Raw genomic sequence first — 22,687 nt, 5'->3', positions numbered from 1 at the left:
CAATACAATTAACAAAAAAAGAACATAATACATAAACACAAAATAGCATTTATATCATATATTCACGCTTAATCTATCAGAATAATCATACTCAACATAAAAGTGCACCCCCACCTCGGGATCTCATTCCTGTTTCCAAAAACTCATAGTTTCTTCTGCTGGTGGTTTCCCGCTTCCCTTAGAAAACACAAATACTAGGAACTTTTTCCAGATTCCCTCAAAATCATTCATTTTTACTATACCTCTTTTCACTTTAATATTACATGTCAATTTATCATTAATAGCAATATCCCACACTTCTTTATACCATTCTTCAATACAATAATCACCTTGAGTCTTCCAGTTCCTAGCTACGATTAACTTTGCAGCTGTCAGCAAATTCGTTATCATTTCCTTAATTTCTTTACTACATTTAAGATCTTCTTGCAGTGAGAGTAATGCAACTCTTGGTGTATCTTCTATTTTCATTCCAACAATCTCCTCAATCTCTAAGAACACCATCTTCCACAGCTTTTGCACATATTTACAATCCCACCACATATGTAAATACGTTCCTTTTTCACCACAGCCCCTCCAACAATCTGCTTAATGCTGATTATTGATCTTGTTTAATCTAACCGGAGTTAGGTACCACCTCCATAAAATTTTATAATAATTCTCCTTTATTCTTACTGACATATTTCTCAACACTCTCTGTTGTTCCCAACTCTGCTCTCCTATCTGTATCTTCAAATCTGTCTCCCAAACCGATTTTCCTACACTATCCAACAAACCTTTCTCAATTAATATATTGTATAATTGACTCATTAAACCTTTTATCACTGTATTTTGTTCCTTATTGATTTCTTTTTTATCAATTAATTTCTCAAACTTCGTCATCTCTCTACACTCTCCATTTTCTCTTACCCAATTTTTAGTCCATTGTTCCAATTGCCAATAATTTAGCCAAGTTAATTTTCTATCTTTTAAAACCTCTTCCATCTTCTCTCTTGTATTCATCCCTCTTAACCATTCTCTTAATTTCATTTTATTTTTCTCTATTAGAACTTTACTTAGTCTATTCTTTAAATCTTCAGGAAAATTCTTTAACAGTATCACCGGTGTTAAAGGGGAGCTGCTTGGCAGCAACTCCTTTTTATATTTGTTCCAAAGTTCCCAATGGAACTTCAAAAGCTGAGTACCTAAATCATCAACCCATTTTTCCCCCTTTCCTTAAAAAATACATTATGCAAATTTAATTCTATATTACTTGTACTTTTATCCTCCATCCAGTCTAAATCACCTACCCCTAAAATTGCTTCAACAATATGTCTTAACCGATTTGCTACATAATAAGAACTAATGTTTTGGAGTCCCAATCCTCCCTTTCTTTGGCTTAAATACCATTTGCTTTTATTAATCCTAGATTTCTTCTCTGCATTACAATAATTATTTATAATATTCTGCCAACTTTTTAACTCTGTATCTGAAAATCTTATTGGTAGCATCCTAAAAACAAAATTAATCTTAGGTAAAATCTTCATCTTTATTAATGCTATTCTTCCAAACCATGAAAGGTTCAGTCTTTTATATTTTTTCAATTTTTCTAATATCTCTTTTTTCAAACCATTTAAATTCTCATTTTCTAAATCTTCCAGATTTTTAGTAATCCTAATTCCCAAATATCTAATTTTTTCTTTAATTCTCAATTCTGTAACTTTCCCTTCCCACTCCTTTTCCTCCTTTTTAGTATAATTAAATAACATCAGTTCTGATTTTGCCCAATTTATTCTTAACCCAGTAACTTCTTCAAATTCTTTCAACTGCTGTTTAATGCTTTCCATCTTCCCTACAGGATCTTTAATGGTTACCAAGGTATCATCTGCAAACATATTCAATTTTATTTTATTACTACTACCTATCCCTTCTATCTCCCCATCATCTCTTATTACATTTGCCAATAATTCCATAACCAATACAAACAGGACAAATAGCATCTTCTTTGACAATCTTTTCATACACAAATGTTGCTCTTCAGTATAGTTGGAAGACATTACGTCTCACTTTATTATCTCCTTTTGTATCGAATGACTGGGTTATTAGGGGTGTGGACCATCGTTGTATAATTTATGGTAGGAAAATATCCATTCACCAAATCAAATTCATACAAACGCAGAAGAGTTGACCAAATTGCCTTAATTTGAACATAAGCAAAGTTTTCTCCAATGCAACGATGACGACCTAGAAGAAAATTAAAATAGCACCCTCAGTTTACATTTTTAAACATTCTTAGGGAGCAGCCCTTTTGCTGGTATGGGAGTGCATCATTTATTTTACAAATGATAGACATTTTGGCAAACAAACAAACAAAAGCCTTTCTCCCCACCTGCCCACTCTCCAGCCACCCACTGTGTCTGTCTCCCTTTCTCCCGCATTATTGTTGCCACCGCAGCCAAGTCAGCTGGAAAAGCAGCCTCTACAGCTCTTCTAAGAGATGGTCTCACCCAAATGCCTGGCTCTGGGCCAGGCCTTGTGGGAGGAGGGGGGTGTACCACCTGTACTGTAGGTGATTCCCAGGGACACCCTCCCACAAAGGGAAGGAGCATGGTGGCAGCGAGGCCTCCCAGTGGGGGACGGGCGAGCACACAATTCACTGTTCGTCTCGCTCCACTGCCTGAGCTTTTGCAAGCCACCAGTAGTCTATGGCCTTTGCAGTGAAGACCACGGCCACAGACAACTGTGAAGTTTTATCCTTTATTTAAGGTGCATTTACTGTAACTTACCAGCACCAAATGGCACATATGCAAACTTCTTTCCAGCTGCAAAGTTATTTTGGAGGTAACGGTCTGGTTTGAAGCTTAGGTTCTCTATCCAACAATCCTTAAGTCTATGATTGACAGTAGGAGATACACACACTTGATGGCCAGGTGGAATTGTATAGCCAGCAACAGTCTAAAAGCAATGAGAGACTTTTATAGAGGTAGCATATATTCTGTTCTGTTTCTAATTAGCAGCCCTCCAAAATGTGCTTCAAATTCAGTTTCATAAAGATTTTGGAGAGTTGATCTGCTAAGATAAAATATTTAACTCTGGTGCTACATCAGGATTGCTAGTCTATAAACCAGATATGTTGGACTTCAACTCTAATTAAACCTGACCAGCAAGGCCAGTGGTCAGAAATGGGGGAGCCGTAGCCCAAAACATCTGGAAGGCCCCAGGTTAGGAAAGGCTGCTATACACACTTAATTGTGAGTAAGCCCCATAGAATTCAAGATTGCACTGTCAATATCTTAAGGTTCAGTGTGCCACACATATAATTGCCTCTGCCCAATGGGATTAACTAATTGCTTACAAGATGAAAAATCAAGGAATACTCCACTTCTCACGCCCCATTTGTGACTAAGTTATGACTGAGAAACTGAATGTAAAACATGCTTCTCTCCTGGTATTGCCTCATGTGTTAATCCAGTTACAATAATGGTTTCTTACTTGGGGAGTTTTAGCCATCCTTATCATAGCCATTACAGGAGGTCTAAGTCTTAATGTCTCTTTCAAGCAATTGTCCAGCAAAGTCATATCTTTGAGCTATAAATAAGTAAAAGAGATCTTGTTAAAGTTATAGAAATAGAAAGAAAAAGAAAGAAAGAAAACTAACAACATTTGTGAAGTATGGTGACAAATGCTTGCTGCAAATTCCTGTAATGAGCCAGCCATAATTTCTGATACAAGCATTAAGCAAACATATACCCAAGGGCCATTTAAAACATATTTTATCTACAAGAGTGTAGAGGGAAAACATGTATACCCTTATACCCTGAAATCATCCATGTTTCTATTTTACTGCATGTGCTCGCATTGTAGAGTGGGAGGTTGCTAACACAGTTGTGAACAAAACGGATGGCTATGATCATCCACGCTTGCATACCTGTTTTTCCCCTCAGCTATTTACAACACTTGAATGCACAATGCCTGGGAGTTACATCATTTAACTCAGAAGAATACTTGGAAGATATGAGCAAGAAATGATTGAAGCCCAATTTTCATATATTTTTGCTGAGAGAAGTAGCTGGACAAGCATTTGGAATAGGTGCAAGCGGAACATATTTTGTAGTTTCTCCGAGTACCCAAAAACTAGGAAGAAGGACATTCTACAAGCAGAGCTCTTCTTCCTCTTGCAGAAGGCAGGTCCTGGATCTAACCCCGTAAAATACATTTCTAAAGCTTGCAACATTTCATAATGTCTATTTGATCCAAACAACCTCTCATTCCAGCGAGATCCTTTGGTTGATTAGGTTCAGAAATAACTTCAGTAGGAAAACTCAACCAATTCTCCCTAGACATTTAAAGTTTTACAATGCATTAGCGTTACAGACAAGTTTAAAAGAAAATACAAAATCTACAAACCTGGTCATAGTTTACTGGAGGCAAATCTTCTCCACGCACTGCTTTTTGTTCCGCATAACACCGTTCCTGAAGTGATTTGTCTCTAGCTAAGAAGAAGCCAAGCCAAGTGCTAGTAGTTGAAGATGTATGGTGACCTGCAAACATCAGCCCTATAAGCATCGCCGTAATTTCATCATCAGTAAGTTGACGGCCATCTCTACAAAATAAAATCTATACTTTGGTATATTTAAACAATCTAGAATGCCAAAACATGAAAGCCAGGCTACAGATTTCCTGAGCACTAGTTTCCCGTTTGAATGCAACAAATCCAAATTAATGGGAAACGAGTAAAATCCAGAAAACAATTTCAGGACTGATAAATTTTATATTTCTATACATATTTATATCCCACTTTTCCATCACATTTGCATAATGAGGGCTGGGGAGAGTTTACAACAGTTTCAAAAAAGTAATGAAATAAAACAAACAGTAAAAAAGACAGGTTTAGCAGATTAAGGTAATTTAAAAAAACACACAAGGGGATTAGCCACAGAAGAATCCTCCATCCAGCAGGTCAAATACCTGCTGCAATAGAAAAGTGTTGGCCAAGTGGTGAAAAGCAAAGGTAAGTTGTAGTAGATACATTGATTCTTAATGAGAAAAGCTCCAGATTTCTTATTAGATGGAACCTCAGGCAATTCAAATTGAAAGCCACATGACAACCACACGACCTCTTAAGACCTTCATGTGAAAAGCAGGAAATTGCTTCCGTTTTACAAAATCTAGAGCAAATTTTAATGCTTACCCATGCCTTTTCTGATATTTTTCAAGTTTACATATCACAAAAGTTAGTCTGTGCATTAAAGCAACCTTCCCCAAGCTGGCGCCCCCTGGAACTCCCGTAATTCCCAACCAGCATGGCCATTGGCTGGGAATTATGAGCCTTGCAGGCCAAGCACATCTGGAGGGGAGCAGCTTGGGCAAGGCTGCATTAAAGGTTTTAGGACATCTTTTCATTATATAAAGTAGTAACCTAAGAAGTTTGTTCTTTCTAGTCCCTCTCAGCAGATTTTTCAGACATGGACAGACCTTTTAGGACCTTCAAGCATTCAGTGTTCTATATGCAGACAAACAGCTCTGCAAAAAATTCTAGCCCGGAGCAGCCTTGGAAGTTTGGAGGATCAGGACCAAACATCATACACAGCCTCCCCTAGTCAGGGGGCACCCGATGCACCATCAAAACCCTGCGTGATTACACACAAAGGAGCAAAAAACCTGGGTGCACCAAAAAGGGAGTGGTGCAAATAAACCCTCGGAAGTTTGCAGGATTGGGACCAAACTTCATACACAGCCTCCCCTAGCAGGGATGCACTCGAGGTCCACAGAAAACCCTGCACACTGATAAGGCCAGGTCAATGAAAGGACCTTTTTGCCAAAAAGGTGGGGGTGACAATAATTCCACGGAAATTTGCAGAAGCAAGACAAAACTTCATACACAGCATCTCCTGGCAAGGATGCATACAAGGCCAAATGACAACTCTGAGCAGGTGCTGCCTCCCAGCCAAGATGGTGTTTGACACTTGGGGAGGTTACAGAATGCACCACCAGGGGAAGGGTTAGGCTTGGTTGGGCTGCGAGAGCAATCAGTTGCTAGGCAGATCACGGAAACAGAGAGCGGTCAGCTGGAGGAGAGCGGTGGTAGAGGTTCTGACTGCTCTTGCCAAGTGGGTCCGTAGGCAACCAAAATAGCCCATGATACGATAACCCATGATGCTTTAAGTAAGCCGAACCCAATCATTGTTTTACCGCCACCATCCCGGCTCTATTCCACTTGCATTGCACTTGAAAACCTTATCTTGCTCTTGTACCAATGCGGCATTCAAGTTTTGAATCCTCTCCCAATTTCTCCGATCCTAACAGATCAGATCATCGTTTCTGTATAGCCCTGTTTTTAGCCCTGTTTCCCAGGGTTTGGCCTGTAGCCTACCAAGGACATCTTAACTACTTCACATACTTGTAGGTAACATCCAGTAGCGTTTGAAGCATGTCATCCTCTTTCTCCAAAGACTGTCGGCGTTTCTGAATTACTTCATAGAAAATAGCCTTCACTTTATTGCGGGCTCTATCTCTGCGCCTAAAATTAAAAGCATCTATGTAACGAACAACATGGGCGAAGAGTAAATATTTATCAAAACCTGAAGGATTCACAGTGCTAGTTATAGGTTGTATCAATTTACAACAAGTTAAAAGAGAGCCACTGCAGTGCAGCAGTAGCGTAAGAAGACGGCCCAGAGAGCTTCGGCCATGGGGCAGTATACAAGTGTAAATAATAATAACAACAATAATAACAACAACTGCTTTTTTATTTAAAAGCAGTCCATAATCCAATCTGTAATTCACATTCTGGTACTAATTATTAATATATCGAAAGTTTCTTTGTTTTAAGAGAGATTATCCCATTCCACTTTACATATGCAAATGCAATTTATTTTCAGCTAATATACACAGTCTGAGGCTACATAGATATACAAAATTGGACTAGTAAAGGATGACTTCCATATTCTTTTTGGATGTATCTAAGGCTGCAAGTTCAGAATTGTTCACTTAGGGATTATCCCATTACCTTTGCAACACCCGAGCCACTGCAGATAATAGCTCCTTCTTGAGTGGTAGTGACAGAAGCCTTGGGTCCCATGGATGAGTGCAGCAATGTTCCTTCCCATGCTAGAGTTACTACTTCTAAAACCCAAGGCAATACTGGCATAGTAAGCAACAGAGGACTAAGGACTTCTGATACTGCCTGTGTCACAGGGCAGACAGTTGCCCTGCAGCAGCTCCTAAACCATTTCGATATCAGAAAAGGCCTTAGGTAGGACTGAGCCATATAAAAAATGCTGCTGTGTTTGGTAAAGTGGAATTAAATCAATGCTAGGAAACCAAATTCATAATTATTTAAGCTAAATATCAAGTATTTTATAACACTCAGGCCATGGCTAGACAAGGGGGTTGGAGGGCGACGATCTCGCGATTTTATGATCACGAGATCGTTACCCTTGTCTAACATGTGGCGCCCCAGGGAGAAGAGGACATCGTGCCCGCCGGTTTTTTTGTTTTTTTTTAAAGGAAGCGTGCACGAGCACTTGAGCGCAAAATGGAAGTGTTGTTGTTGTTTTTTAAAAAAATACCTGCTCCCCCCACCCCACTCTGAATGGGCACAGAGCTCCTCAGGAGCTCTGTGCCCCGTGCCAGACTCCAGGCTTCTCGCGGTTACTTGTGAGGAGCCAGGAAAAACCACAATGCCTACCCACACGCAATCTAGGGATCATCCCGAGACCATGGAAAAAGAGGGAGAAAGGCTTTGCCAATATCCCAGGGAAATGGAGGGATCTTCCCTCCCTGCTCCCAGAATCCCGTGTGTCATGTGAACGCATAGGGATGATCCTGGGGCGATCCCCAGGATATTGCCTGGTCTAGCCATGGCCTAAGTCTACCTACTACCTATTTCATATTGGTATGGAAATAAAACATCAAGAAGTACAGTAATACAAAATGGAATTGAGTTGAATACTAGTAAACATCTGAGATGCTGACACAGAAGAATACTGTACCAATTTATTCGGAAGAACAATTACATGATCTGCAACATCCCCGGGGGGGCGGAGCTTGGCAGCCATGAAGTCGGTGAGGTTTTTCTAATTCTTTAACCGGCCTTGCCGGGAAAATCAATTATCTCTTTTTTAAAGGGCATAAATCTCTAAGCAACATGATGGAAAAGGACTATGAGTGCTAAGTGTTTAAGTTGCTGATGTCGGGGAAAGCTGAAAACAGACAAGGTGAGATTTTTGGAACGTTTTGTGTGCGTCTGTGAAAACGAAACTGACTGCAGCATCCGGCCGTCGCCGGCGATAGTTACAGCAGTTAAGGGTTTGTTTTTGTTAGAGACGCGGACTTGATTTATAGTGAATCTCACCTTCTATTGCAAAGCGGAGAAGAGTTTATAACTGGCTCCATAAAGAGGAAAGCAACTTAGGCGCAGTTTGTTGCAGTTTATCTTTGGCTGGTGTGCGAAGGGGGGAGGCGATTGGTAGTGGAGTGATAGCAGCGTTCAGTGAGGAGACGAAGTGTTTACGGGACTTGTGGACTGTGTTTATGGATTGGTTCGGTCTCCTCTAGTGAATGCTGTTTTGATATATGATGTAATTTCCCCCCCCCCCGAGAAGAAAGAGTGATTAACACACAGAAGATAAACAAATAAATAAACTGCCAAGAAAGGGAGCCGGAGTTAAAGATTTATGCCCTATGTCGAACATCAAAAGGAGGATTAAAAAAGAATTTCAAAAGTTAAGTGTTCAGAAAAAATGACCAAGTAATCATAACCTCTCCCATCTGGAAGAATCAGTTTTAGAAGGAGAACAGGAAGACACAGACCCAGCTCTTTTAGACACAGACCCAGTTAGAGAAGAAAATATGGCTGAAGGGGGAAAAGCAACTGGCAGTCAGCCAGCTTCCATAGCTGAAATCCAAGCTGTTATTGCAGGAAATAACGCAATCATTTTTTAAAAAATGGATCAGCAAACGGAGAGTCTTAAACAACAGATGTGTGTGCTGGCTGATAAGATTTCGCAGAATACTAAGGCCATTAAGGATTTGGAGGCAAGAGCAGACCTGACCCAGAAGAAGCAAGAGGCTTTTGAAAAATCAACAAATGTGCAGTTCAAAGACCACGAATTAAGGCTGATAGCTTTAGAGGATCAATCTCGCCGTTCATCGATTCGAATAAAACATTTAGAGCAAACACAAGGAGAGGATTTGAGAGAAATAATCCTGAATTGGTTCAAAGAGTTGATGCCTGATTTGCAAATAGATGGATCTGAAATTGACAGAGTTCACAGAGTGGGGGGGCAAAATTACAAAGGGGCTATTAGAGACATTTTGGTGAAATTTGGTAATTATTATAAAAAAGAGCAAGTCATGAAGAAACTGAGGTCTATGGCCCAGCTACAGTATAAAGGCAAATCAGTGCAAATTTACAATGATCTTTCTCAGCATACATTGAATTGGAGGCGCAGCATCAAGCCAATAACTGAAATATTAGTGAAGAAAAAAATCACATATTGGTGGGGTTATCCTGTTTTTCTAAGATTCACATATGGAGGGGGGGAGCACAAAGTAACCTCTCTGGATCAGGGTAAAGAGTTGTTGAAGAGCTTGGGTCTGTTTGGGGAAGCAAGTGTGATTGGAACAGGTGGGGGGGATGAGGCTGGGGCATCTGGGATGTAACAGAATTGTTAATTGTATTATGAGATAATTGTAGTCAGAAATGTTAAGCATAGAAACCTTGCCGGCCAGGCGCAGCACTGCCTCCCCCCCTCCCCCTAAAGTAGATGGCTGGAGTATTAGACTCACGGGGATATGGGGGGGGAAGAGTTGGGGGGAGGGGAGGGGGGAAGGGAGGATGGTAGGGGGTAGAGTAAGGGGACTGGGGGTAATATTATGGTGTTTGTGTTTTTTGTTTGTATGTAAAGTTGAGTTTCAGAGCACAAGGGATCGAAAGAGACTCCAAAAGGGTGAATATGGATAAAAAGATAAAAGTATCAACACTCAATGTTAAAGGTTTGGGGGCAGTCGTGAAAAGGAGGAGAATAGAACAAATGTTTAATAAAGAAGGATCTGATATCATAATGATGCAAGAAACACATCAAGGCTTTGATAATGTGAATATGATAAAATTAAAGTGGCTAGTTTATTATGAAAAGTCATTGGGGACTTCAAAAAAAAATGGAGTGGCCACTTTGATTTCAAAAAAGAGTGGATTCATATTAGAAGACATAAAAAAGGACGATAGTGGTAGATATCTTATGATAAAAGGTAAAATTGAAGGAAAGATATATACATTAATTAATGTTTATGCCCCAAATGAGAGACATAGAGAGTTTTTTATAAAATAATTTAAAGAAATAGAAGAATTTAAGGAGGGGTATGTTATTTTAGCTGGGGATTTTAATATGGTTATGGATAACAGATGGGACAGGTCGAACCCCACTAATGTTGAAAAGAGGAATAATATAACTATATTGAATAAATTAGTAAAAGAAAATGATTATCTGGATTCTTGGCGTTTACTCAACGGGGTTAAGCCTGGGTTTTCATATTTTTCCCCAGTTCATCATACATACTCCAGGATAGATCATATCTTTGTCTCAAAAGATTTGGCAACAAAGATTTGTAAAATGGAAATGGGGATAATAAAGGTAACTGATCACGCTTTGTTAAGTTTAGAATTTGCAGTCAAGAAGAATTACAAAGAGGCGTACAGATGGAAATTGAACACAAAAATATTGAAATATAATAAAGTGGTAGAAAAAATTCAGAAGGAATTGTCAGAGTCATGGGAAATTAATGAAAAGGGAGGAACAGCTGGGTCAGTCGTTTGGGACACCATGAAGGCTGTAGTAAGAGGAATTTGTATTAGAGAAATGTGCAGTTTAAAAAGACAACAACATGCAGAGCAGTTGAAGCTAGAGACAGAAATTAGAAGTTTGGAGGAAGAATATTGGCAAGGTAAAAATAAATATAAATTAGTAGAAATACAAGCTAAGAAGAAGCAATTAGAACATTTAAATTTAGAGGAGGTTCAAAAAAATTTAATATATATGAAAAGGGAATATTTTGAAAATAGCAATAGGAATTCTAGATTGCTTGCCAGGCTCACACAAAAAGAAAAAGGGAGAAATGGGATAGAAGCATTGAAGGATAATAGAGGGAATTATTGTTATACAATGAAAGATAAAATAAAAAATTTTCAGAAATTTTATCAGGAATTATATAAGGGTAAAGAAATTCAACAAGAGAAGGTGGAGGAATATATTGGAAGGTATATAAAGAAGGGAATAAAAACAGTAAAGAGCAAATGGAGAAGGTAATAACTCAAAGAGAAGTTGAAGATGTAATTGATAATTTGAAAGTGGGTAAATCACCGGGAGCAGATGGTTTAGGATCAGAATATTATAAAGTTTTTAAAGAGTTTTTAGTTCTGAAATTAGTGAAACTTTATAATGCTATATTATTAGGAGAGAAGATACCAGAAATGGGAACATTCATTGATAATATTAATTCCAAAACCAGATAAAGATTTGACTATCCCTGATTCATATAGACCGATCTCATTAATAAATCAGGATGCCAAAAAATTTTCATCTATTATGGCTAAACGGTTAAATAAATTTATATCAGAATATATAGGAGAGGATCAATGTGGATTTGTGGCAGGAAGGCAGATGCATAGTTTAGTGGGAAGAGTTTTAAATGCAATAAATGCAATAAAAAAGTCAAATACCAAGGCAGGAATTTTGGCATTGGATATTTTTAAGGCTTTTGATTGTGTGAGCTGGCAGGCAATAAAGATTATTGTAGATAAAATGGGATTTGGAAATAAATTTAAAAATATAATAGAACAGTTATATTCCCAAAATACAGCTGTAGTGGTGGTAAACGATGGACTCACTGAAAAGATACGACTAGCCAGAGGTACAAGACAAGGATGTCCGCTCTCGCCGGTCCTGTTTGTAATGGTTATGGAAGTATTGGCGAATGCATTAAGGGATGATGGAGAGATAGAAGGAATTGGAGAGGTAAGGGAAATAAAGTTGAATATGTTTGCGGATGATACCTTATTGACTATTAAGAACCCAATAAGAAAAATAGATAGAATCAAATCTCAATTGAGAGAATTTGAAGAAGCTACAGGGTTAAGAATAAATTGGTCTAAATTAGAGATGATGTTGTTTAATTATACTAAGAAGGAAGAAAAGGAATGGGAACATAAGGGAATAGAAATGAGAGTTAAGGAGGAGATTAAATATTTGGGAATTAAACTTACAAAAAACCTAGAGAATTTAGAAAAGGAGAATTTAACGAGGTTAAAGAAAGAGGTATTAGAAAAATTGGAAAAATATAAAAGATTAAATTTATCTTGGTTTGGAAGAATAGCACTACTAAAAATGAAGATTTTAGCTAAAATTAATTTTGTGTTTAGGATGTTACCAATAAAAATCTCAGAAATTGAGATAAAAAGTTGGCAAAATATTATTAATAAATATTGTAACGGAGAAAAGAAAGCGAGGGTAAACAAGAATAATTGGTATTTAAGCCAAAAAAAGGGTGGGTTGGGTCTCCCAAATATAAAATTATACTATGTAGCAAATAGATTAAGACATATTGTAGAAGCAATTATAGGAGTAGGAGATTTACATTGGATGGAGGATAAAATTACAAGTAATGAAGAGATGAATTTGGAAAATGTCTTTTTTAAGGAAGGTGGGAGAAAGTGGGTTGGAAGTATAGATAATCCACTCCTGAGGACTCAATGGGAAATTTGGAGTAAATTTAAAGGGAAGCTGCTTTCGAGCAACTCTCCCTTATCACCGGTAATAATGTTAAAGAATTTCCCAGAGGATCTGAGGGGTAGATTATGTAAATTATTAATAGAGAAAAATAAAATGAAATTAAAGGATTGGTTAAGAGATATCAAAACAAGAGAAGATATGGAAAAATTGTTAAAGGAAAAAAAATTATCTTGGTTGGAGTATGGGCAATTAGAACAATGGAATAAAAAGTGGATTAAAGACAATAGAGTTTGTAGAGAGATGACGAAGTTTGAAGAGTTAATAGTAAATAAGGAAAAAGATAAAGGAGGAAGTATAGTTTTAAAAGGGTTAATGAGTGAAATATATAAAATATTGTTAGAAAAGGAGCTAAGGGATAGCTCAGGGAAAATGGTATGGGAGACAGATTTGAAGGTACAAATAGGGCGACAGAGCTGGGAGGGACTGTGGAAACAAAGAGTGTTGAGAAGTATGTCAGTGAGAATAAAGGAGAATTATTTTAAAATTTTGTGGAGGTGGTACCTAACCCCGATTAGATTGAATAAGATAAATGAGCAATATTCAGCAAATTGTTGGAGAGGTTGTGGGGAAATAGGAACGTATTTACATATATGGTGGGAATGCAAATATGTACAAAGATTATGGAAGATGGTGTTTTTAGAAATTGAAGAAATCGTGGGAATGAAAATAGATCAAACACCAAAGATTGCATTACTATCACTATTTGAAGATTTAAAATGTGGAAAAGAAATTAAAGAGCTGATATCGAGTTTGCTGACTGCAGCACGATTGATGGTAGCTAGGAACTGGAAGATTCAAGGGGAATATTTTATTGAAGAATGGTATAAAGAAGTATGGGATATAGCTATTAATGATAAACTGACTTGTAATATTAAGTGGAGAAAAGGCATAACTAAAATAAATGAGTTTGAAGGAATCTGGAAACAGTTCCTAATATTTGTGTTTACTAAGGGAAGTGGGAAACCGCCAGCAGAAGAAACAATAAGATTTTGGAATCAGGAATAGATCCCGAGGTGGGGGGTGCACTTTTATGTTAAGAATGATTATGTTGTGGTATGATAGTTTAGTTAATATCTATTCAACATATATGTATTCAACATCTATTTAGTATGTATGTAGTAGTTGTTTGTTGTTGTTGTTTTATTATTGTAATGTTGTATGTATAATTAATGTAGAAAAATAAAAAATATTAAAAAATAAAAAAAGATCTGCAACATCCCCAATCTCTTACGAACGATTAGGAGATTGTGGGAACAGGTTGCAGAATCACAAACTCTCTTCTGCCTTAGTCTTCTCCTCATCTGTATTCTATCAACTGCCATTCACCATGACAACATTTAAGGGATATAAGAAGCACTAATATTAACCATAGTTAACGCTAACCAGGTTGCCTGGGAAGCATGGAATCCACTAAAGTTACCCTATGGCAAATTCTCACCCACTTATTCCTGAAAAGGGTTCCTATATTTTCTTGGGCAGCTCCCTCCACTGCTCTCCTGCATCTAGTTCAGCGTGATGTAACCATATTCCTATTGTTGTGCCTCTCAGTTGCTCATGCTTTCAATGGGAGGAGAAATGAGCAACAAACGTCTCTTTAACCTGTATAGAGGCCACCGCTGTGAAACAACCCCCTAGTCAAAACTATGCAACTAAGCAAGACAACTGTCTGTTCAAAAAGAAAAGAAATAGCGTCTCAATTGTCTATAACTTCAAAGCGGCTGGAGTGGTGGTAGTTTCTGGCATAATCTCAACGAATTTCTCACAGCCTCTGTCCGCACTGTGCGTTTCAGCTTCCGGCGGATCCTAGCATCAGTTAGCGCGTCAGAATGCTCGCCCCCAGAAGCTCCCTCCCTTTCCACTGAGCTTGTAGGATTTGGCCTTGAAGAAATAAGCTCTGGAGGGGGGGGCAACTGCCAGCTGAGGCCTCTCCCATGAGAGCTTCCTCCCCCACTGGCACTGGCTGGCTGGTGTCTGACATGGCATCTTCCAGTTCTGAATCTGACTGATTACCTGAAACACCTTCTGCCAACACAGGGGCATTAGGGTTAGACATGACACCTATCCAGTTTCAAGCCTTAGTTAAAAAGTGACCGTAATTAGTGTTAGCCACAATTAAAACTGATGAGGCGAGTTCATGCACAAGAGCCAACTCATAACCCTGTGGCCCACTCTCAACAGTGATTAAGTATTGGGACTTCTTGTAGACTTCTTTATGTTTGTGCTTAGTTATTATTATTATATTTATTATTATATTTATTTATATCCCGCTTTTCCCCCAATACTGGACCTTAGCTGAGGGACAGGTTTCTAAGAACCAGTACGGTGCAGCTGTTTGTGTCCCAGACTGTGATCGAATCCCTACTCTGCCATACAGACCGTATTCTTCCTTATGAGCCTGCCCGTGCTTTGAGATCTTCTGGGGAAGACCTTCTTTCAGTCCCATCATCTTCACAGGCACTCCTGGTGGGAACATGGGAGAGGGCCTTCTCGGTGGCTGCTCCAGTGCTCTGGAACTCTCTTCTTAAGGAAGCTAGACTGGCTCTCTCCTTGATGTGCTTTCGGAAGCAGGCAAAAACTTCCTTGTTCTGGCAGGCCTTTGGCAAATAATCTGGGCCTCTGTCTATGTTAAGGACTTGTAAAATTGCCGTGTTTTTTTAAATGTTTAATGTTTTCATATTGTAATATATTTAATATATTTTAAACTTTTGTATATTTCTTTTCATAGGTTTCAAAATGTATATGTTTTAAATTTTGCAAGGCCGCCTTGAGGCCAAGTATTGGGCAAAAGGTAGGATACAAATTAATAATAATAATAATAATAATAATAATAATAATAATAATAATAATAATGCAACTCACTGGATGACCTGGGACCAGGCACAATCTCTCAACCTAACTTAACTCATAGGGTTATTGTGAGGATAAAATAGAGAACCATGCATATAGCCCTGAAATCATCTTTGGAGGAAAGGATGTGTTTCATTAACAATATTCTCTGCTGATTAAGTTGTTTAGTACCTGAAGCTGGGCAAAGGCAGCCAACCTGGCAAAAGCCAGGCAGCGTGACTAAATCCCCCATCCAGATCAGCATAGAGTTGTGCTACCTTCTCATTGAGAATGCTTCTTATCTCCTTCCCATGTAAACAGTGACTTGCTGTCAAAATGATTAGTTCTGAAAATGCTTCAAACAAGTCTGTGGAAGGGAAGAGTTTACAAAAAACCAAAAAGGGAAGAATAAACATTTTACAGTCTTACTTTATGAATTACAAAATTGGATGAATACGCAAAGATAGATCTAGGATGTTCTGACTGCTAGTGCACTACTTTTAGGGCAGAAGGGAGGCAAATTTCCTGGGTGGGGGGGCAGCTTGCCGTCTTCTCCCCACTCGCACCCCAATTCCAAAGAGAAGAACAGACACAAAAAGGTATGTTACCGTTGAATGTTATACTCCAATTTTGTTAAGACTAGTGAACTGACAGCCTAAAAGCCAGAAATCTAAAATCCACGTGTCCTGAAATGTAAAACCCATTCCTGAACACAGGCCCACTTTGTGGACGTGACATCAGAAGTGGAAACACTCACCAAATGTTGAGTGGATCATGTTGCATGGGCATTTTCAGTTGCAATGCAACCTTAAACAGTGAGCACAGCACAGCAACCTCTTTAGGGCAAATAAACATACCAGTTGCTACACCTCTGCAGGAAAAATCGTAAAGGCACTCAATTGGAGAAAAGCACTGTATCAGGCATGGGCTGTCCAACCCTATAATAGTTTCTGAAAGTACTCCCCTCACATGAAAGATGATCTGAGGCCATGACACAAGAAAGGAGAATACAACGTTAGGGTAGGCTTTCTAAGTGACGAATCCTGTAAGCTTGCCTGCACAGCTCTTATTAACCTTATCATAACAGAATTAGACTAAAGGAAGGGAAATACCTCAGCATCAAGGAGGCCACTAGAACCAAGTAGTACCCCATGACAAATTCTTATCCAGCTACTACTTTTAAGTTCTTCCCCAAAGGAATTTCCCACATTGTACTTGGGCAGCTTGATCCACTGTCTAACTGCATCTAACGAATGGTACGTAACTTTGGCTGCATTACATCCTTAGTCACAAGTTTTACTTTCACAGAAAGGGGATGTAGCAATAGCTGAACCTTGGTCTGATTATTGCATCATCTTATGCAATAATCATACCCAGTTACCTCTCCTCTGCCCCAACATGTACAAAAGAGTATTTTCTCTATTCACAGATTCTCTCCCTTACCTCAACAGGGCTCTTTTGTCAGCTGTTTTTTTTTTAAGTTTTTGCCACTGTTGGCAAGAGGATGGCAGGGGGTAAATATTGTATGTGGCTTGCAGAACACATGTCGCCTACTTCTGGTCTAGAGTTTGGTGCATGCACTGTGGTTTTTATTGTCACTGTTATTTTATTTTTTTGCCCTTAAGCTAGCAACTGAGACATTTATTTACCCTAAAGAAGTTGGTGTGGTGTTTTCTGATTGCATTGACTGGTTCAGAATGCTCGAGTTCAGATGTAAGGATATCATTTGAAAAGCTATGCTTACTTCTTTCTCCACTGGCTCCCCAAGTTTTAAAGTATTCCATAGTTTCTTTTTCAATTATTGGTACATGGTTTTTTAACTGGCTGATATTCAGCCCAGATTTTACCATCTTCTTCTGCTCCAAAAATACCTTCAAACACAAACAAAGTAGAAATTACAAGGCAAAGAATTCGGCTTTTAGGCAGGGCCAAACCAAAGTTAAACAGTTATGCCCCACTGATTTTAGAAGAACTTTATTCCCACACTGGAATCAAACTAGTCACAAGGACACGGAATAACGGGCTCAAGTTAAAGGAAGCCAGATTCCAGCTGGACATCAGGAAAAACTTCCTGACTGTTAGAGCAGTGCGACAATGGAATCAGTTACCTAGGGAGGTTGTGGGCTCTCCCACACTAGAGGCCTCCAAGAGGCAGCTGGACAAGCATCTGTCGGGGATGCTTTAGGGAGGATTCCTGCATTGAGCAGGGGGTTGGACTTGATGGCCTTATAGGCCCCTTCCAACTCTGCTATTCTATGATTCTAAGGCAGCTTTTAGATTATCAGATAAAAACAGAAAATAAATACATAAATAAATATAATAAACCCTGAGTGAGAGTATCAGCAATTCTGGAGTGAGCATTCAACATAGGGTTACATTGTCAGCAACTCTGGCATTGAGAATTAGATTGGCTAATTCGCTAAGCTTTTACAGTGATAATCAGAATGCACTTGTGTAAGAGCAGTTGTTGACATGGCAAGATTGTTTTAGATGTTTTAGATAAGCAATTAATGAACACATTCACATGACACATACTGGGTTGGGTATATCGTAAGCTACTCCTTTGCCTAAGAGAGGTGTGGTTAGCCGTGAATACACATCTTCTGCATTCAGATCTTCATTTTTACTATTGAACAGAAGAGCAGCAGCATCACTACCCAGGAGATACGTAAATGTCTTCCCCACCATAGTAAAGCTAAATACAGGTCCATACTGTAGAGACAAATCATGTGGTTAGGGAATGAAGGAAAGAGGTAAAAACAAAAACAGCAATTCAGTATCTGATAGCAAAAATTACCATGAAAACCTCCACTAACACCCATATAGTTTCATTGTTTAAAAATATACATATCATGGCTATACAACAACAACAGCAAAAACAACAAAATCATGCAAAAAATAACGAGACTTAATTAACCACCACCTGATTGATCTACGATGTTTAGAGAGCAATCCTACCTGTGGCAGGAGGTGGGGGACTTGGAGGGGCAAAAATATTGAAACCCTGGCAGACTCATGTACCCCCCTCCCCACCGCCTTTCCTCTATATTTTTAATGGGAGAGAATTAATCTATGCCAGCTCCAGGGCTGGCATAGATCTGAAGCTGGTTTGAGGACAACGTCTGTGGACTGGGATCCAGAGCTGCCCTCTGGCAAATCTCCAGCATGCCTCCCACACCCCACTTTTCTGAAGTCAGAGTTCCAATAGAGGGCAGCCAGCCACAGATGTTTCTGCAACAGCTGGAAGGGGGATTCCAAGGTTGGATATCCCTTTCTAAGGATGGAACTCTCTCTCCATCCTCCGAGGGAGAGCTCTAACATATCCTACGGCCTCTGAGATGCCCTCCCAGGGATCACAGGGCTGCAGCTTCAAGGGTCCAATCCTTTGCACATTTGTCAGGGAGTACGTTTTACTCATCTCACAAGATTTCTGTAAGAATAAAATGGGGAGGAACACTATATATGCTGCCTTGAGCTCCTTAGAAGGCAGACTATGAATTTAATAAATAAATTGTTCCAAGTAAACATGCACAGGATTGAGCAGTGCATCATATTAACATTTAAGTGCTGGTATTAACATTTAAAGCCCTAAACGGCTTGGGGCAAGGCTATCTGAAGGAACCCCTCCTCCCATATGTACCTGCCCGAACCCGAAGGTCATCCTCTGGGGTCCTTCTCCGTGAGCCCCTGCCAAAGGAAGTGAGGCAGGTGGCTACCAGGAGGAGGGCCTTCTCTGCTGTGGCACCCCGGCTGTGGAATGAGCTCCCTAAGGAGGTTCGCCTGGCACCTACACTATATTCTTTTAGACGCCAGGTGAAGACCTTTTTATTCTCCCAGTATTTTATCAGTCTATAAATTAATTTTAACTTTGCTGTTTGAATTTTTTTTTTAAAAAAAATGTATTTCTGCACTGCCCAAAGAGCTTCAGCTATTGGGTGGTATAGAAATGCAATAAATAAATAAATAATCATATTAACACTCCAGGGATGGCTTATTCAAGTAGCTGAAGGGAGCTTGTGAAGAATAAGGGAGGACTGGCTGTACGTGTTGGGCCCTGAAGCTGTGTTTGCTTCTGTCACTGCCAACCAGGTACTTAAAGTTGGGCTGCCCGAGGCTGCTGATGGGGAAAGACGACTTATGCCAAGACAGCTGTAATGTTTGGGGATCGCCCTTATAAGCGGAAGGATTTGGTTCACTGAAAGGGGTAATTGGTCCCATCATATGATGGCCTCCGCTTTGAAGGTGTCAAAATTTATTTATTTATTAAATAAATCAGTAAGATCCTCCCAAGCAGTTTTGTCCTTCATTAGAACTAAAAGTGGTAATATGATTAGAGATGTAAAGGCCCGAAAAAAATCAGGGGCAAGGGGACAGTTTTTTTCCCAAGGACTGTTTTTGTTTATTTCTGAAAAAATGAAGAGCTTTGGATTATGAAATATTTTCTTTTAGAATGTAAGACAGAGTAAGCCTATGCGGCAGGGTCTTGCTATTTATTGTTTTACTCTGTACAGCACCATGTACATTAATGGTGCTATATAAATAAATAATAATAATAATAATTGTTACCCAGCCTTTACTCCACCAAAATGATTGTAATAGTAACACTTTTATAGAAAGACTAGAAATGTACAATGTCTGGACATAATGAAGCCATGAGGAATTTTTTTTTAAATCCTCTCTGAAAGACTCACCTTTTCGTAGGCATTTTCCAAAAATTCGACAGGATTTTTCCAAAATGTAATTGCATGCCCTACAAAGGGGATATTCGATGAAATATATGGTGGATACTTCTATAGAAAAAAGGAAGCAAAGCCAATTGACAACAGTTTCGTAGAGATGTAAAAATCATGGCTGAAGATGTTCAAAATGATCTGTGCATCAGATCGAGAGATATTTAGGGTGGATACTTTTGAAATGAAAGCCCTGTACGATAAACTGTAAAATCATACAATCCTGAGAACGTGGACGTATAATGAGATATCACTCATCATTCCGTAAGTGTTGGAGTAAACCCCATGTTATTATACATTTTATTAATCCCCATTAAAAAAAGCAACTTTTTTGTTATTGAGTATTCTTTCAAAAGTCATATAGTTTTTGAGTAAATCATGGTTAAACGTCACACATAACCAATGTGAACACTGATTTTATACATTCAAATGAAATTATCTCCAAAACTAATGGAGTTAACAAAAATGTGTAATTTCAAAAAGTATTTGTCATTAAATTTGAAGCATTTCAGAAAAAAATCATCTCTGTAACATAAACGGGTGAGAAGTTATGCATATTTAAATGTGGCAACTACATAATAGTGTGGTAGCCATGTTGATGATGTCATCATGCAGCCCCCCACCACTGGAATTTTGTAAGACTCACTTTTCTGAGACACTTATGTCATATATAAACAAAAAATATTCACTAAGCTTTTGCACTCTTCGGGTAAATAAATCCTGCTCTGGCTCTTGGACTATTACACTAAGAATCTACCTTCCTGGGTCTACCTAGAAATATACTTTGCCCCTGCTGTGCCCCCTCTGAATTTTTTTTTCTAGTGCTGCCACTGCACAGTGTATTTCTGTCACCCCACACACTTGCCTTCCTAGGGGAATACTGAACAGCAGCTGCCTTTGAATCCCCACTAATTCGCTTCTAAAATAAAAGATGCTGAGGCTCAAAACTTCCTGGAACTCTGGAAAACTGCTTTGGGAACAGAAAAGGGCGCAGCGCGGGCGGGGCGCATGTGGCTTTCTGTACATGCTCAGAAGATCTCTCATTCTTCCTTGGGGAATACTGAGGAGCTCCCTTTGAGTCCGCACTCATAGACGTCTAAAATTAACCGTGTTACTCCTTTCCCCTCTTAACCCGAACGACCCCTGACCCTTGGGGACACCTCCCCGAGAAGAAGGCGGCGGCAGCAACGCCGATGCTGCGGCTGCCAGTCCAATCCCCGCACCTACCTGGCCGGTGCTGGAGGGCTGCCCGTGGCGGGAGCCGAGCTGCAGGAAGTAACCCAGCCCCAGGGCCAAGGCCGAGGCGGCCAGCAGCAAGGACAACGGGCCGCCGGTGGCGACCTTCAGTAGAGAGTCGCCCACCTCCCACAAGCCCAGCAACGCCATCGCCTCAGGATGCTCAGCCCAAACTGCCGGCGCTCCGATATCCCTGCACCACCACCTCCTCGTCCTCGTCCTCGTCCTCGTCCTCGTCCTCCTGCTGCTGCTCCTCCTCCTCCTCCGTCCCTCCTTTGTGGGCGCTGGGCTGATATCTGCTCATCTGACGAACGCGGCGCGGCAGCCAATGAGGGACGCGCCAGAACGAAAGACCAACCCAGAAGTCCTCGATTGGAGGAGAAGGAACCGGAGCGGCGCTGACGTAGTTGCGGTAAGCACCTACACCTATGGGATTGGAGCTGGATTTGGTCGTATTGCGGGTAGACCCATTGAAATCAATGGTACGTAAATTAGGCATGGCCAAGTTACGTCCTGTTGATTTCATTGGGTCTACGATTTAATATGACTACATTTAGATCTCACCTAAAGATGCTTGTTTTAAAATATATTTATACATGCATTTCCAGGGCAGCTAACAAAGTAAAAATGAAACTATAAACAAAGCAAAAAATGCACTCAGAAGTAAGACCCAATGAGTTCAACGGTACTTATTTCCAAGATTGGCCCGAGCCCCATTATATTAAAAAACCATACCAAAAACAGTGGCATGTGTTAGCAACACTTGAGAACAATATTTTAGGACTAAAACCATACCAATATTATATCACTATTAACCCCCAAACTCCCAAAACGACGTCCGGAACAGAATGGGATGGCCTGAACGGCCACTAGGGAACGAGCGATACCAACCAAACTCACCAGTCATGCATAACTAAATGGTAGGGATGCAATAAGCCACAAAAGTTGCCCCGAAACCATGTTCAGATACCCGTTCCGGGCAAAAACACATATTGCGCAAAATGGGCCGTAACGGCAGCTTCCCAATGAGGAAAGTCAACCAAACTCACCAGATGCACATAACTAGGTGGGACAAATATAGAAAGCTCCAAAAGTTGCCCCCAAACCACGTTCAGATACCCGTTCCGG

General features: G+C 39.7%; 1 protein-coding gene across 2 annotated transcripts; it reads right to left on the bottom strand.

Moving 5' to 3' along the window:
- Positions 1-1,954: 1,954 nt before the first annotated feature.
- LOC134399171 (lanosterol 14-alpha demethylase-like) lies at positions 1,955-21,758 on the bottom strand. Of its 2 annotated transcripts, XM_063127056.1 has the most exons (10): positions 21,551-21,758; positions 20,285-20,383; positions 18,129-18,305; positions 17,338-17,464; positions 15,786-15,960; positions 6,377-6,496; positions 4,384-4,579; positions 3,469-3,564; positions 2,763-2,931; positions 1,955-2,220 (listed from the first exon to the last, which is right to left on the bottom strand). In XM_063127056.1, the coding sequence occupies exons 1-10, from the start codon at positions 21,707-21,709 to the stop codon at positions 2,048-2,050; spliced, it is 1,491 nt and encodes a 496-aa protein (XP_062983126.1). In that variant the 5' UTR covers positions 21,710-21,758; the 3' UTR covers positions 1,955-2,047. The 2 variants fall into 2 exon arrangements, with proteins under 2 accessions (XP_062983126.1, XP_062983136.1); XM_063127066.1 differs by lacking the exon at positions 18,129-18,305 and having other exon boundaries at positions 21,551-21,754.
- Positions 21,759-22,687: the final 929 nt, after the last annotated feature.

Source organism: Elgaria multicarinata, chromosome 1 (assembly GCF_023053635.1).
Source record: "Elgaria multicarinata webbii isolate HBS135686 ecotype San Diego chromosome 1, rElgMul1.1.pri, whole genome shotgun sequence".
NCBI classification, from domain to species: domain Eukaryota; kingdom Metazoa; phylum Chordata; class Lepidosauria; order Squamata; family Anguidae; genus Elgaria; species Elgaria multicarinata.
The sequence above is the reverse complement of the archived record's forward strand: the minus strand, read 5'-3'. Positions and strand labels throughout refer to the sequence as shown.